General features: G+C 35.9%; 1 protein-coding gene across 1 annotated transcript in view; it reads left to right on the top strand.

Annotated features, from left to right (window-relative positions):
- EAF2 (ELL associated factor 2) overlaps positions 1–16,835 on the top strand; it is a 41,617-nt gene that overhangs the window by 17,595 nt on the left and 7,187 nt on the right. The window contains exons 3-5 of the mRNA XM_081571850.1: positions 957–1,093; positions 2,934–3,079; positions 11,804–12,061. Of these exons, the coding sequence (XP_081427976.1) occupies positions 957–1,093; positions 2,934–3,079; positions 11,804–12,061 (541 nt within the window). The remainder of the gene's footprint in view (positions 1–956; positions 1,094–2,933; positions 3,080–11,803; positions 12,062–16,835) is intronic.

Below are 16,835 nucleotides of genomic sequence, written 5' to 3'. Positions count from 1 at the left end.
TTTGCTGGAGAAACCAGATTAATTGTCCTAGAGGATGTACCCACATTCTGGATTTCAAATGACTTCTGTCTGGTATTATGTAACTTGTTTCTCTCTCCTCATGTTTCCTATAAGCTCGTAGTTATTTTTAAAGGCTTGTTGAGAGTTAGATTCTTTGTAAGGTTTTTTTTTTCTTTTTATTCAGGCAAGACTGCTGTGTAGATGGTGCCTTGTACTTTCTTTTATATTACATCATGAGGCGTATAATGTCTGCTTGGCCCACTTTTAAGGGTGCTAAAATTAATCAGTGGGTTTAATGTAACATGTTTCTTGATACATTCATTTTATTTAATCTGCATAGGGGAGCACCCCTTTAATAAGATTTCAGATTTGACAAATTAAATTTAAGAATGAAGAAGAGGAGGGGTAGGAAATATAATTCAGTACTTTTGTTCCCTTATTGTAAATTATATTGCCTGTATTAGAATTGAATCCCAATTGCCTGTTGTAGACCAAATCTACAAAGATTTATGAAACAAATCTTTACTGGCTTAGCGCAACTACTTCCTCTAGTCTCTTTCCTCAAGACAGCAATTTTGAGATCTCAGTCTCTCTTCATCTGTGTTTTTTACTATAGTCCTTATTGCCAGAGTAGTAAATTTAGGTAGTTAACTTAGGTGACTTGAAGTACAATGTAGACTGAGAAAAACAGAAGATCTCAAGTGAAAGTCGCTCAGTCATGTCCAACTCTGCAACCCCATGGACTATACAGTCCATGGAATTCTCCAGGCCAGAATACTGGAGTGGGACTGTTCCCTTTTCCAGGGGATCTTCCCAACCCAGGGATCAAACCCAGGTCTTCCGCGTTGCAGGCGGATTCTTTACCAGCTGAGGTACCAGGGAAGTGAAGATTTCAGTCTCTTTCAACTGAATTTCTATGATAAATTTCAAGTAATAATAATTAACTTTTTAAACAGGGTTCAACTGCACCAGTAACTGTTTTCAAAGGTTCAAAGAAACCTTACTTAAAAGAATGCATTTTGATTATTAACCATGATACTGGGGAATGTCGTCTAGAAAAACTCAGCAGCAACATCACTGTAAAAAAAACAAGGTATGTGGTTAATGAAAGAAATATTTTATCAACACATAAATTGCTAAGAAAATGTTAATAAAAAAAAAAAAGAAAATGTTAATGAAAAAAGTTATTGGATTAAGTCACATTATTATATAAGGATTTTTCTGTGTGGTACAAGATGTTTTGATTTTTTTGCAAGTTTAAATTTGATGAAGATCCTTTAGCCAGAAGCTTTTACCATTTCTCCCTATGATATATAAAAGCTTCTTAAAAAAAATAAATAAATAAAATAAAAAATTAAAAAATTAAAAAAAAAAAAGCTTCTTTTGTTTCTAAATGTTTTCTTATATGTAGTTATATCTTTATTCTATTGTAGATATGTTTGTAGAACTGGACTGAAAGGAGCCATTATGCACTCTCCAAATAATATCATTATCATTAGTAAAATTTTATCAAGCACCTAGAAAACATGAAGCAAGGAAAGGGAGAATTTCCAATACAAATAGTAACCTCAAAACTCCTACATTTTAATTGGGTTAACATATAATTGCATTAGAAAAGTCAATAAGAGAGTATAGCCATCTCAGATTTGGGGGGGAGGTGGGAATAGGCAGTAGATTAATTAACATGTAGCATAAAAGGCTGTGCTATAAAAGCCAAAAAAATATTAATAGTATAGACAAAACTTGTTCTAGGAATTAAAAGAAGGGAGAAGTTATGGTTCACCAGAGCATTAAGGGAGCTCTTATTGATGTACCTTAAGAGGAGGATAAGATTTAGGACTGTTTGCCCCAAACATATTTGGTGATAAGAATTACCTTTGTGTGTTTGTTAAACATATGAGTTTCCAAACTCAACTGATCAGGGAAGGAGCCTAGGAAGCTTTTTTTTTTTTTTAATTATCCTCTCCTCTCAGATGATTTTTATTGGTAGAAAAGTTTAGAAAATACTGATTTAATTATCAGAACATGAGGACGTAAACAAGGTAGGAATTTATCTGACTTATTTGGAACCTATGAATAAGACTTGCTTGAATAGAACAGAAATTTGTTTCTTTGTTTGTGTACCAATATTAGAAATGGGGAATGAGGCTGGAAGAAGCTAGAGTTAGGTGAGCTAATGCTTTCAATATTAACTATGAAATTAGGACAGTGTCTTATTGGCGGTGGTTATATACTGTATTAAAGTTTTTTTTAACCAGGGATCGACATGCTTACATTCTTGTTTTGAAATGTAAATATACCAAGCAAATTGATTTAAATGAAACCATGTGGGAAACAGGAAAATGCATAAACCATGATTCTTGAGAGTAGGATTGAAGAGAAAAATGAAGTTCCAAATACTTTGTGAAGGAAGAACTAATAGGATTTAGTGACAGGAAATGGGAGCAGCAAAGTCAAGCATAACTGTGTTATTTATATATACTCTTTTCTTAAAAGTATTGAAAGGAGAGTATACAAATCTTCTTTAGTAACATGTCTTAATGTTATAAATGAAAAATGTGGGAGTGATCTAATTTTAACAGGATGAAAGTTTCAAAATTTAGGAAATATATTGTACCTCTTGTATACTTATGTATAATTTCATTTTATTTCAGTCATTTGTATATGTCTTATCTCTTCAATTTGGAGCAGTGGTTTTGTTTTTATTCACGTTTGTATCCTTCAATGAACCTGTGTGTATACCATGTATATAGCAGGGCTCAATAAACATTTGTTATATAATGAATTAACTGAATGCTTTAATCTTTGAATGACATTTTAAAGATCTCTAGAATAAAGAACAAGCTGTCAGTTTTAGCAGCTTTGTAAGTTGAAATTGTTGTTATATTGCAATCATCATACTGGTTTTGACCTTTTGCTATTCTTAATGGCAGGTTTGAAGGAAGCAGTAAAATTCAGTATCGAATAGAACAGCAGCAGCAACAAATGCGAAATTCAGCTAGGACTCCCAACCTTATAAAACATTCTCCATCCAAAGACAAGATGTCCCCAGCATCCCCGATGGATGATATTGAAAGAGGTAAAATCTATGTGTATGTAATGTCCCTTTACAAGAAATTATTAATAAATGTTAGGTGAAATCTTTCATTTTAATTGACAAGCAAACTAACCATAAAATTCTAAAAGCATGTTTTTAATTATGGGTTTTTCTAGGGGAAGAATGCAGTTTAATGATTTTATGTACATGAGCCTATATATAACAGGATTTACATTTTTTATTATTCAGAGGAACAAGTAACTTTAAATATGTGTAATTGGAGTTTTCTTCTCTTTGACAGTTATGATGATTCAAATTCAGGTCTTCACAGCATCTTCCTGTTGAAGTTTTTTTATGTATAGCCAGACTATAGATGTCTAAGATGTCGCGAAACCAATAGTGAAGTGAGGAGATGTAGGAAGCCAAAGCAGCAGGCAAGTTCTTCTGAATTGCTGCTGACTTCTCAGCAGGAAGGTGTTTCTAGGGAAGCACAGTCCCTTTGAAAGTAAGGAAACTTATATATCTATTTCTTTTCTAGCTGCAGTTTGGGTGTTTGTGTTATTGTAATTAAATGTGGTAGGAGCAAGATCCTAATCACTGAAGTTTATTTGCTTCTACACTTAGCCTTCATAACTTATATATCACTGTCTCTTTCCACTTGCCCCCTTCTAAGCCCAGTATAGTATTAGATCCCTAATATATTAGTGTTCACTTTGCAAACAATAAAGAAAATATAATCGCAGAACTCTTGTTGCTATAATGGTTAGAGTACACATAGCCTTTCCAGGTGGCCTAGGTTTCCTCACAACCTAGCGGCTAGGTTCCAAGAATAAGTGTCAAGAGACAGAGAGTGAAAGGAGAAAGGACAGCGAGGAGAGAGCTGAAATCTTTATCTTTTTAATTACACAGGCTCAGGAGCTATGTACTATCACTTGTGCATGTGTTTGTACATGTTTTAACAGCTTTATTGAGGTACATCTGACACAAAATCTTCAGGTATTTAAACTACAGTCTGTTAGGTTTTGATATTTGTACATCCTGAAGTTACAACCACAACCAGGATAATGAACTGATTTATCACTCTAAAAAGTTTCCGCCTGGTCATTTCTAATACTGCTTTGCCAGTCCTTCCCACCCCATCCATTCCTAGGTAAGTACTGATCTGCTTTATGTCACTATCATTAGTTTGTTTATTTTAGACATTCATATCAGTGGAATCATATAATATGTCCTCTTTTTTTATGTCTAGATTTTTGCACTAAGCATAATTATTTTGAGAGTCATCCATTATTGAAGCATGTATCAATAGTTCAATCCTTTTTTACTGCTGAGTAGTGGTCTTCTTTATGGATAGACAACAATTTGCTTATCTGCTCAACTTGAAGATGGACATTTGAGTTGTTTCTAGTTTTTGGTTTTTACAAATAAAACTATTATAAACATCACATATAAGTCTTTGAAAAGACAAATATTTTCTCTTGAGTAAATATGTAGAAGTGAAATATGCACTGGAAGTAATGAATAGATTCAAGGGATTCAATCTAGTTAACAATATGCCTGAATAAATATGGACAGAGGTCTGTAATATTGTACAGGAGGCAGGAAACAAAACCATCCTAAAGAAAAAGAAAAGCAAGAAGGCAAAGTGGTTATCTGAGGATATCTTTACAAATAGCTGAAGAAAGAAGAGAAGCAAAAAGCAAGGGAGAAAGGAAAAGGTACATCCAACTAAACACAGACTTCCAAAGAATAGCACGGAGAGACAAGAAGGCCTTATGGGCACAATAAGAACAGAAATGGTAAAAACCTAGTAGACAGTGAAGAGATCAAGAAGAGATGGAAAGGATACATGAAGAACTGTACAAAAAAGATCTTAAAGAACTGGATTACTACGATGGTGTGGTCAGTCACCCAGAGCCAGACATTCTTAGGAAGCACTACTGTTAATAAAGCTAGTGGATGCGATGGAATTCTAGTAGAGCTATTTAAAACCCTAAAGGATGATGCCATCAGGGTGTTGCATTCAATATGTCAGTAAATCTGGAAGACCCCACAGTGGCCACAGGACTGGAAAAGGTCATTGCTCATTCCAATTCCCAAGAAGGATAGTACTACTGCTGCTGCTGCTAAGTCGTTTCAGTCATGTCCAACTCTGTGCGACCCCATAGACGGCAGCCCACCAGGCTTCTCTGTCCCTGGGATTCTCCAGGCAAGAATACTGGAGTGGGTTGCCATTTCCTTCTCCAGTGCATGAAAGGGAAAAGTGAAAGTGAAGTCGCTCAGTCGTGTCCGACTGTTAGCGACCCCATGGACTGCAGCCTACCAGGCTCCTCCGTCCATGGGATTTTCCAGGCAAGAGTACTGGCGTGGGGTGCCATTGCCTTCTCCAGGATAGTACTAAAGAATGTGCTAACAATTGGACAGTTGTACTCATTTCCCATGCTAGTAAGGTCATGCTTAAAGTCTTGCATGCTATGCTTCAGAATTACATGAACCAAGAACTTCCAGATGTCCAAGCTGGATTTAGAAAAGGCAGAGGAACCAGAGATCAAATTGCCAACATTCGCCAGGTCATAGAGAAAGCAAGGGGATTCCAGCAAAACATCTCTATCTCTGTTTCATGGACTACGCTAAAGCCTTTGACTGTGTGGATCATTAAAAACTATGGAAAGCTCTTAAAGAGATGGGAATACCAGACCATCTTACCTGTCTCCTAAGAAACCTGTATGCGGGTCAAGAAGCAACAGTTAGAACCCTGTATAGAACAACTTATTGGTTAAAGATTGAGAAAGGAGTACAACAGGGCTGTCTGCTGTCACCTGTTTGTTTAACCTATACACTGAGCACAACATCTGGGCTGGATGAGTTACAAGCTGGAGAAACATCAACAATCTCAGATATGCAGATGATACCACTCTAATGGCAGAAAGCAAAGAGGAACTAAAGAGCCTCTTGATGAGGGTGAAGGAGGAGAGTGACAGAGCTGGCTTAAAACTAAATATTAAAAAAAAGTAAGATCATGGCATCTGGCCCCATTGCTGCGGCTGCTGCTGCTGCTAAGTCGCTTCAGTCGTGTCCAACTCTGTGCAACCCCATAGACAGCAGCCCACCAGGCTCCCCCATCCCTGGGATTCTCCAGGCAAGAGCACTGGAGTGGGTTGCCATTTCCTTCTGCAATGCATGAAAGTGACAAGTGAAAGTGAAGTCGCTCTGGCCCCATTACTTCATGTCAAATAGAAGTGGAAAAGGTGGATGTATCATGACAGATTTCCTCTTCTTGGGCTCGAAAATCACTACGGACAGTGACTGCAGCCATTAAATCAGAGGACAGCTTCTTCTTGGCAGGAAGGATATGACAAACATAGACAGTGTGTTGAAAAGCACAGACATTACTCTGCCAATGAAGGTCCGTATAGTCAAGGCTATGATCTTCCCAGGGGTCATGTACAGTTGAGAGATTTGGACCGTAAAGAAGGCAGAACACCAAAGAATTGATGCCTTCGATCTGTGGTGCTAGAGAAGACTCCTGAGAGCCCCTTGGATTGCAAGGATATCAAAGCAGTCAATCTTGAGGGAAATCAATCCTGAATACTCATCGGAAGGAAATATGCTAAAGCTGAAAGTCCAGTATTTTGGTCATCTGATATGAACAGCTGACTCATTGGAGAAGTCCCTGATACTGGGAAAAATTGAGGGGAACGAGAAGAGGGCTTCAGAGGATGACATGGCTGGTAAGTGTCACCAGTGCAATGGACATGAACTTGGGCAAACTTCAGGAGATGGTGAGGGACAGTGAGACCTGGCATGTTGCAGTTCATGGGGTTGCAAAGAGTCGGACACAACTGGGCAACTGAACACCAACAACAAGAAGTGAAATAGCTGGATCATATGGTAGGTATATATTTAACTCTTTAAGCAACTGCCAAATTGTTTTCCAAAGTGGTTGTATGATTTTACATTTTTCTAATCTATATCAATGCTTGGATTCATTTTAATAAGATGTGTACTGGTATCTCATTGGGTCTCTTTTGTAAATTTATTTGATTGAAATATAGCTAATTTACAATGTTGTGTTAGTTTCTGGTGTACAGCAAAGCAATTCAGTTACACATATATATAATAGTTTGCATTTGGTAATTCCAAACTCCTAATCCATCCCTCTCCCACACTCCACCTTGGCAACAACAAGTCTTGTTCTCTATGAGTCTGTATCTGTTTTATAGGTAAGCTCATTTGTGTCATATTTTATATTCCATGTGTAATGATATAATATGGTATTTGTCTTTTTCTTTCTAACTTAATTCACTAGGTCCATCCATATTGCTGCAAATGGCATTATTTCATTCTTTTTTTTATAGATGAGCAGTATTCCATTATATATATACATATCTATATATATAGATGTATAATATACATATAGATGTATACATATCATTATCTATATAATATATAATGTACATATGTATATGCATATATAATATATATGTTTTTAGATAATATGCATGATGTATACATATAATATATAGATGTATTATTGAGCCTAGTGGCTCAGTGGTAAAGAGTCCGCCTGTCAATGTAGAGATGTGGGTTTGATCCCTGGGTTGGGAAGATTCCCTGGAGAAGGAAATGGCAAACAATTCAGTGCAATCCCAATAAAAATTTCAACAAGCTTTATAAGAAATTAAGAAGCTAATTCTAAAATTCTTGTGAAAATGGAAGAGTCCTAGAATACCCAAAACAACTTTGTAAGAGAAGAACAAAAATGTAAGACTAAAACTTCCTGATTTCAAAAATTATTATAAAGCTAACAAGACAATATGGTGTTGGCATAAATATAAACAAATAGATCAATGTGTTAGAATAGAAGTTCAGACCCATGTATATATGGACAGTTTTTTTTCTCACAGTATCTCTCTCCATTTATTTAAATATTTAATTTCTCTTACAAATGCTTTATGGTTTTCAGCATACAGGTCCTTCAAATATTTTGTCAAAATTATCTCTGTTGTTGTTGTGCAGTCACTCAGTCACGTCTGACTGCGACCCCATGGACTACACCACGCCAGGCTTCCCTGTCTTTCACCATCTCCTGGAACTTGCTCAAACTCATGTCCATTGAGTTGGCAATGCCATCCAACCATCTCATCCTCTGTCGTCCCCTTCTCCTGCCTTCAATCTTTCCCAGCATCAGGGTCTTTTCTAATGAGTTGGCTGTTCACATTAGGTGGCCAAAGTATTGGAGTTTCAGCTTCAGCATCCGTCTTTCCAATGAATATTCAGGATTGATTTCCTTTAGGATGGACTGGTTTGATCTCCTTGCAGTCCAAGGGACTCTCAAGAGTCTTCTCCAACACCACGGTTCAGAAGCATCAATTCTTCAATGCTCAGCCTTCTTTATGGTCCAACACTCACATCCATACATGACTACTGGAAAAACCATACATTTGACTAGATGGACCTTTGTTGGCAAAGTGATGTCTTTGCTTTTTAACATGCTATCTAGGTTTTTCATAGCTTTTCTTCCAAGGAGCAATTGTCTTATAATTTCATGGCTGCAGTCAGCATCTGCAGTGATTTTAGAGCCCCAAAAAATAAAGTCTCTCACTGTTTCCATTGTTTCTCCATCTATTTGCTGTGAAGTGATGGGACCAGATGTCATATTTTAGCTTTTTGAATGTTGAGTTTTAAGCCAGCTTTTTTATTCTCCTGTTTCACTTTCATCAAGAGGCTCTTTAGTGCCTCTTCGCTTTCTGCCATAAGGGTGGTGTCATCTGCGTATTTGAGGTTATTGATATTTCTCCCTCCAGTCTTAATTCCAGCTGCTTCTTCATCCAGCCCGGCATTTTGCATGATGTACTCTGCATATAAGTTAAATAAGCAGGGTGACGATATACAGCCTTGATGTACACCTTTCCCAATTTGGAACTAGTTTGTTGTTCCATTTCTGGTTCTGACTGTTGCTTCTTGACCTGCAAACAGGTTTCTTAGGTGGCAGGTAAAGTGGCCTGGATTCCCATCTCTTGAAGAATTTTCCTCAGTTTGTCATGATCCACACATTCAAAGTCTTTAGCATAGTCAGTGAAACAGAAGTAGGTATTTTTCTGGCATTCTCTTGCTTTTTCTATGATCCTTCAAATGTTGGAAGTTTGGTCTCTGGTTCCTCTGCCTTTTCTAAATCCAGCTTGAATATCTGGAAGTTCTTGGTTCACATACTGTTGAAGCCTAGCTTGGAGAATTTTGAGCATTACTTTGCTAGCATGTGAAATGAGGGCAATTCTGTGGTAGTTTAAACATTCTTTGGCCTTGCCTTTCTTTGGAATTGGAATGAAACCAATTTTTGTATATTGTCCTTGTTATATTTAACCTTGCTAAACTCACTATTCTTGAGCCTTTTTTGAAGGTACCTTAAGATTTTCTACATTTACAGTCATGTTATCTGTGAATAATGACAATTTTACCTCTCCCTTTCCAATCTGATGGTTCTTATTTCTTTTTCACAACTTATTGTACCAAGTAGGACCTTCAATCCAACATTGACTAGAGGTGGTCAAAGTGGAAAACCTCTTGTTTCTGATGCTAGAAAATATTCAGCCCTTTACAGTTACATATGATTTCAGTTCTTTACAATTATGTATGATTTCAGCTGTAAGTTCTTTCTAGACGTCCTTCATCGGGTTAACTTCTATTTCTATTATGCTGAAAGTTTTTTCTCTTTTTTTTTTGTGAAGAACTACTGTTGAAATCTCTGCTGTTTTGAGATGGATTTTATTTTTCAGTTTTTAACATAGTGAACTATATGGATTGATTTTTAAAAGTTGTATTCCTTGGCAAACCCTACTTAGTCATTATATATTGTCCTTTTAAATATTAGTACTTCTCAACCTCATCAATATTGGCATTTGGAATTGGATGGTTCTTTGTCAGGCGCTGACTTGTGTATTGTAAAGTACTTAGGAGCCTCTATAGCTTCCACCCAGTAGATGCTAGTATCACCACTTGCCCCCATTGTGACAACCAAAAATGTTTTCAGACATTTCCAGATGTCTTCCTAGGTGTGAAAATCGTAGCTGGTTGAAAACCACTGGTATATTATTAAATTTGATTTACTAAAATTTTGCTTAAAAGTTTTGTGACCAGGTTCATAAAGGATATTGGGTTTTTGGTTTGGTTTGGTAATATCTCTGTTGAATTTTTGTATCCGTAATTCTGGCCCTAAGGAATGAATTGGAAAGTATTCCTTCATTCTTAACTATACAGAAGAATTTCCATCAAGCTTGTATTATTTCTCCCTTAAATAACCGGTATAATTCACTAGTGAAGTCTTCCATCACTGGAGATTTGTGTGCGGGGTGTGGGGAAGGTAATAACTACAATCTAATTTTTAGGGATATTCAGGCTGTTTCTTCTTGAGTGAACCTTAGTAGTTTGTGCCTTTCAAGGAATTGATCCATTTCATCTAATTTACTGTGCTTATGGGCATAAAGTAGTTCGCAATATTCCATACTATTCATTTAATGCTGTAAGATCTGTAGTCTTGTCACCTCTTTGACTCCTTATATTAATAATTCATATTTGGTGGTGGTAGTTTAGTTACTAAGTCATGTCCGACTCTTGCAACTCTATGGACTGTTGCCTGCCAGGCTCCTCTGTCCATGAGATTCTTCAGGCAAGAATACTGGAGTGGGGTGCCATTTCCTTCTCTAATTCATGTTTAGTATCTTTTTTTCTTAATAAACCCAGTTAAGTTTTATCAACATTATTTAAAGCAATCAATTTTTGTTTCATTTATTTTCACTCTTTTGGTTGTCTTTCTTGTTTTTTGCCCTTAATTTTTTTCCTTCTGCTTGTTTGAGTTTAATTTTGCCCTTTTTCTAGCTTCTTAAGTACAGCTTAGTTCATTTAATTGAAACCTCCTTTTCCCCCAACATAATCATTTAATGTTTTAAATTTTTCTCCAAAATATACTTTATTTTTATTCCACAGATTTTGATAAATTGTGGTTTCATTTTTCTTTCAATTAGAAGTATTTTCTAAAATCTTTTTATTTCTTCCTTGAACCATGGGTTTTTCAGAAGAGCATTTACTTCTCAAATATTTGAAGATTATCTAGGTTCCATTTATGAATTTTAAATTTTATTTTGTTTTGGTAGAGAACACATTCTGTATAAATTCAGTCTTTTAAAATGTATTGTGGGACAAGATGACATAGACTTATCTGTTTCTGCTTCTTCCCACAAAGTAAAACTATACACCCAGGAAATAATGCAAAAGACAACCAAAGGAGAACTCTGAAAGATGAAAAGAGGAAGGTAATCTGGTTAGAGACCTCAGAAAGGATGAGAGGAGGAATAGCATAGTCAGAGCATCTTATTACCTACCCCTTCAGAAAATAACTCTTGGTTGGGTGGTAACAAAGACCACACTCAAGCTCTAACAACAGGTGAATTGGGTGTCAAAATCTAAAATGCCAGTTTGAAAGCAGAATTTTAAACATATATAGCGACAGAAACTGTTAGGAGTGATTATTCCTGGAGAGTAGGATTAAAAGAACTTGAAGATGGGGTAGGAAGTGGGATTTTACTTTTCATTTTGTACTAGTAGAGGAGCTTTTTAAATAAAATGCATAAAATGTTGTGAATGTATACATTATTTATTCCTCATCAAGTTCATTAGAAACGGACACATTCAAATTTTATTATGTTTATTTAATATTTATAGTTAACATTATTTATTTGACCTAACTGTTAAATTCTGTTTAATTTTCAGAACTGAAAGCAGAAGCTTGTCTAATGGGCCAGATGAGTAGTTGTGATAGTTCATCAGATTCCAAAAGTTTGTCATCTTCAAGCAGTGAGGATAGTTCCAGTGATTCAGAAGATGAAGAATGCAAATCCTCTCCTGATCCAGGGAACTATATCTCAGAACATTCTACCATGTCTGTCATGCCACAGTGCAGGATTCCTGAGATAGTGGCTGGTCAGAATAAACATCATGACAACAATGGCCTTCTGATGAATACTTTAAGTAAGTACACATAAGCATGAGTAATCGGAAAAGTAAGAATTCACAATGGAACCACACTGATTATGATCTAAAATTCAAATAGAATGGCTTCTTTTTTATTAATTTAACAGAAACACCATTACCTTCTTATTAAGTTATTCATTTTCTTTTGATTCTGTGACATAATGCCTTACTGGCTTTTCTCCTTTCTTTCAAGATACTTTTCTGTCTTTTCTTTGCTGGTTTATAACCTTCTACTCAGTCATTACAGCTGAAGTTTCTCAAAGCTTAATTCTAGGTCCTTTTTTCTTTTTATTCTATCATCTTTCCTCAGATAAGTTCTATATTTCTCTTGCAATCAATATTTGTATACAGATAACTTGTAAATTTGCATCTCTCACCCGCACCTCTCAGCTCTAGACACAGAAGTCCTACCTACCTACCTACCTCAGGGACTTACACTAATTGTCTATTCAGTTAGAAATATATCTTTCTTTTCATGTAGATAATTTATTCTCTAATTATATTTCAGGATTTACTTGATCAAGAAAGTCTTTCTTGACTCTTCTGACAAGATCAAATCCCCCTTGTTGTAGACCTTCAGAGCAGTATCTTCTTTATATCAATTGTCATTTACAAATTTATATATATTTTTTATTTATTCTCTTATAAATATAAGCTCCAAGAGGGCTGTGATCTTGTTTATTTTGCTTATCACATAATACTAGCACTGACAAAGTACCTGTTTCTGTTTCATAGATAGGTCCATTCATGTCATCTTTTAGATTCCACATGTAAGTGATATTGTATGATATTTTTCTCTCTTATTCTGACTTATTTCAATTAGTATGATAATCTCTAGTTGCATCTGTGTTACCACAAATGGCATTATTTTGTTCTTTTCATGACTGAGTAGTATTCCATTGTAAATATGTACCACATCTTCTTTATCCACTGATCTCTCTTTTTTTTTTTTATAAATTTATTTATTTTAGTTGGGGGCTAATTACTTTACAATATTGTAATAGTTTTTGCCATACATTGACATGAATCAGCCATGGGTTTACATGTGTTCCCCTTCCTGGACCCCCCACCCACCTCCCTCCCCATCCCATCCCTCTGGGTCATCCCATTGCCCCGGCCCTGAGCCCTTGTCTCATGCATCAAACATGGAATGGTGTTCTGTTTCACATATGATAATATACATGTTTCAATGCTATTCTCCCAGAACGTCCCACCCTCACCTTCTCCCTCAGAGTCCATAAAATTGTTCTATGCATCTGTGTCTCTTATTCTGTCTCGCATGTAGGGTTATCGTTACCATCTTTCAAATTCCATATATATGCATTAGTATACTGTATTGGTGTTTTTCTTTCTGGCTTACTTCACTCTGTATAATGGACTCCAGTTTCATCCATCTCAGTAGAACCGATTCAAATGTATTTTTTTTAATGGCTGAGTAATATTCCATTGTGTATATGTACCACAGCTTCCTTATCCATTCGTCTGCTGATGGACATCTAGGTTGCTTCCATGTCCTGGCTATTATAAACAGTGCTGCGATGAACATTGGGGTACACGCGTCTCTTTCAATTCTGGTTTCCTTGGTGTATATGCCCAGCAGTGGGATTGCTGGGTCATATGGCAGTTCTATTCCCAGTTTTTTAAGGAATCTCCACACTGTTCTCCATAGTGGCTGTACTAGTTTGCATTCCCACCAACAGTGTAAGAGGGTTCCCTTTTCTCCACACCCTCTCCAGCATTTATTGCTTGTAGACTTCTGGATAGCAGCCATTCTGACTGGTGTGAAATGATACCTCATTGTGGTTTTGATTTGCATTTCTCTAATAATGAGTGATGTTGAGCATCTTTTCATGTGTTTGTTAGCCATCTGTATGTCTTCTTTGGAGAAATGTCTGTTTAGTTCTTTGGCCCATTTTTTGATTGCGTTGTTTATTTTTCTGGAATTCAGCTGCAGAAGTTGCTTGTATATTTTTGAGATTAATTGTTTGTCTGTTGCTTCGTTTGCTATTATTTTCTCCCATTCTGCAGGCTGTCTTTTCACCTTGCTTATAGTTTCCTTTGTTGTGCAAAAGCTTTTAATTTTAATTAGGTCCCATTTGTTTATTTTTGCTTTTATTTCCAATATTCTGGGAGGTGGGTCATGGAGGATCCTGCTGTGATTTATGTCAGAGAGTGTTTTCCTATGTTTTCCTCAAGGAGTTTTATAGTTTCTGGTCTTACGTTTAGATCTTTAATCCATTTTGAGTTTATTTTTGTGTATGGTGTTAGGAAGTGTTCTAGTTTCATTCTTTTACAAGTGGTTGACCAGTTTTCCCAGCACCACTTGTTAAAGAGATTGTCTTTTCTCCATTGTATATTCTTGCCTCCTTTGTCGAAGATAAGGTGTCCATATGTGCGTGGGTTTATCTCTGGGCTTTCTATTTTGTTCCATTGATCTATATTTCTATCTTTGTGCCAGTACCATACTGTCTTGATGACTGTGGCTTTGTAGTAGAGCCTGAAGTCAGGCAGGTTGATTGCTCCAGTTCCATTCTTCTTCCTCTATCCACTGATCTCTTGATGGACATTTAGATTGTTTCCATATCTTGGCAATTTTGAATAATGCTTGCTATGAACATAGGGGTGCATGTATCTTTTTGAATTATGGTTTTCCTCTGGATATATGCCCAGGAGTGGGGTTGCTGGATCATATTATAATTCTGTTTTTAGTTTTCTGAAAAACCTCCATACTAGTTTCCACAGTGGCTGCACCAACTTACATTCTTACAAGCAGTGTAGTAGGGTCCCATTTTCTCCATGGCGTCTCCAGCATTTCTTATTTATAGGCCATTTAATGATGGCTGTTTAATGTGAGGTGATTTGCATATCTCTAATAATTAGCTTTGCTTAGCATCTTTTAATGTATCTATTGGCTATTTGTATTTCTTCTTTGGAGAAATGTCTCTTTAGATCTTCTGCCCATTTTTCAATTGGGTTGTTTGGTTTGGAACATTAAGAATACTAATATATTGGAAATTAAGCCCTGTCAGTTGCATCATTTGTGAATATTTTCTCCCATTCTATAGGTTGTCTTTTCATTTGATTTATGGTTTCCTTTGCTATGCAAAAACTTGTAAGTTTGATTACATTCCATTTGTTTATTTTTGTTTTATTTCTATTGCCTTGAAAGACTGAATATGCCTGTTCTAATAGTAAATATGTAGAATCTTACAATATAAAAATAAAAAGCAGGTATTCTTTCAAGAATATAAATGTAAAACATTTATGAAATTACTTTCTACTAGGACAAATGAACACATTTAAAAGAAATCATATTTTATTAATCATCATATGACTATAGACAATGAGAATATAAATAAATAACAAAAAATAGTTCAAAATACATGCTTAGAAACTTTGGAGCATATACCTAGTGATTTACATGTTAAAAGGAAATTACAATGAAATTACAAAATATTTATAATTAAGTAATATCAAAAATATCTCAGGAATTTTGGGGTGCCACCTAAAAGGTACTTATAGGGAACTTTATAGCCTCAAAATGTTCTTTTTTAAAAACATTGAAAATAAATAAGTGAGAGTTTCACCTTGAGGAACTAGAAGAACAACAGTATCTTAAAGCAGGGAAAGAAAATATTGTATATTAGAATTGAAATTAGTGTAATAGATAACAGAGAAACATTAGAAGATCAACAAGGCTAGAAGTTACTTCTTTGAAAACTAAAAAACGACCAACTTCTAACTAAGGCTGATGAAGAAAAAAAAGGAAAAAAACCACAATATTAGGAATGAAAAAGTGGTTAAAATTATATATTTTATTTTTTTAATTATGAGAACTTTACAGAAATTTTATGTCAGTAAATTTGGCATAAACACGAATGATTTTGGCTTCTCTGGTGGCTCAGATGGTAAAGAATCTGCCTGCAATGCAGGAGACCCTGGTTCAATCCCTGGGTCAGGAAGATCCCGTGGAGGAGGAAATGGCAACCCACTCCAGTATTCTTGCATGAAGAATTCTATAGACAGAGGAGCCTGGCGGGCTGCAGGCGATGGGGCTGCAAAGAGTAGAACATGACTGAGTAACTAACACACACATGGATGATTTTCTAGGAAAAAAATTAAATTTACCCAATCTGACTCAAAAAGGAGTGGAAAATCTGAGGAAACCATTAACAATTAATGTCTCTTTCTCCTTAACCCTATCTCCATATCCCCAAGATGCTAGAAAACTGAAGATAATTTTACAAATGAATTTTAGCAAATCTTCAAAGAACAAACAATTCTTCTACAAACTGTTTCAGAGAATAGAATACTGGGAGAAGCAATTCAATTCTTTTATAATTCTAGGATAATCTCAATACCAAAACTGAACAGGAACAAGACAAAAAGCATTATAGACCAATTTTACTTAACATGAATGTAAAATTACCAAGTAAGATATTAAAACAAGCATGCTAAATCACAAACCAATAAAGCTCATCACAGAAATGTAATATATGTTCAATATCTGAAATATTATCAATAGTTCAGTTCAGTTCAGTCGCTCAGTCGTGTCCGACTCTTTGTGACCCCATGAATCACAGCACGCCAGGCCTCCCTGTCCATCACCAACTCCCAGAGTTTACCCAAACCCATGTCTATCGAGTCGGTGATGCCATCCAACCATCTCATCCTCTGTCATCCCCTTCTCCTGCCCCCAATCCTTCCCAGCATCAGGGTCTCTTCCAATGAGTCAACTCTTCACATGAGGTGGCCAAAGTATTGGAGTTTC

Source organism: Giraffa tippelskirchi, chromosome 2, assembly GCF_054371585.1.
Source record: "Giraffa tippelskirchi isolate mGirTip1 chromosome 2, T2T-mGirTip1v1.2.pri, whole genome shotgun sequence".
Lineage (NCBI taxonomy): Eukaryota > Metazoa > Chordata > Mammalia > Artiodactyla > Giraffidae > Giraffa > Giraffa tippelskirchi.
This window is presented reverse-complemented; position numbering and strand designations above follow the sequence as displayed.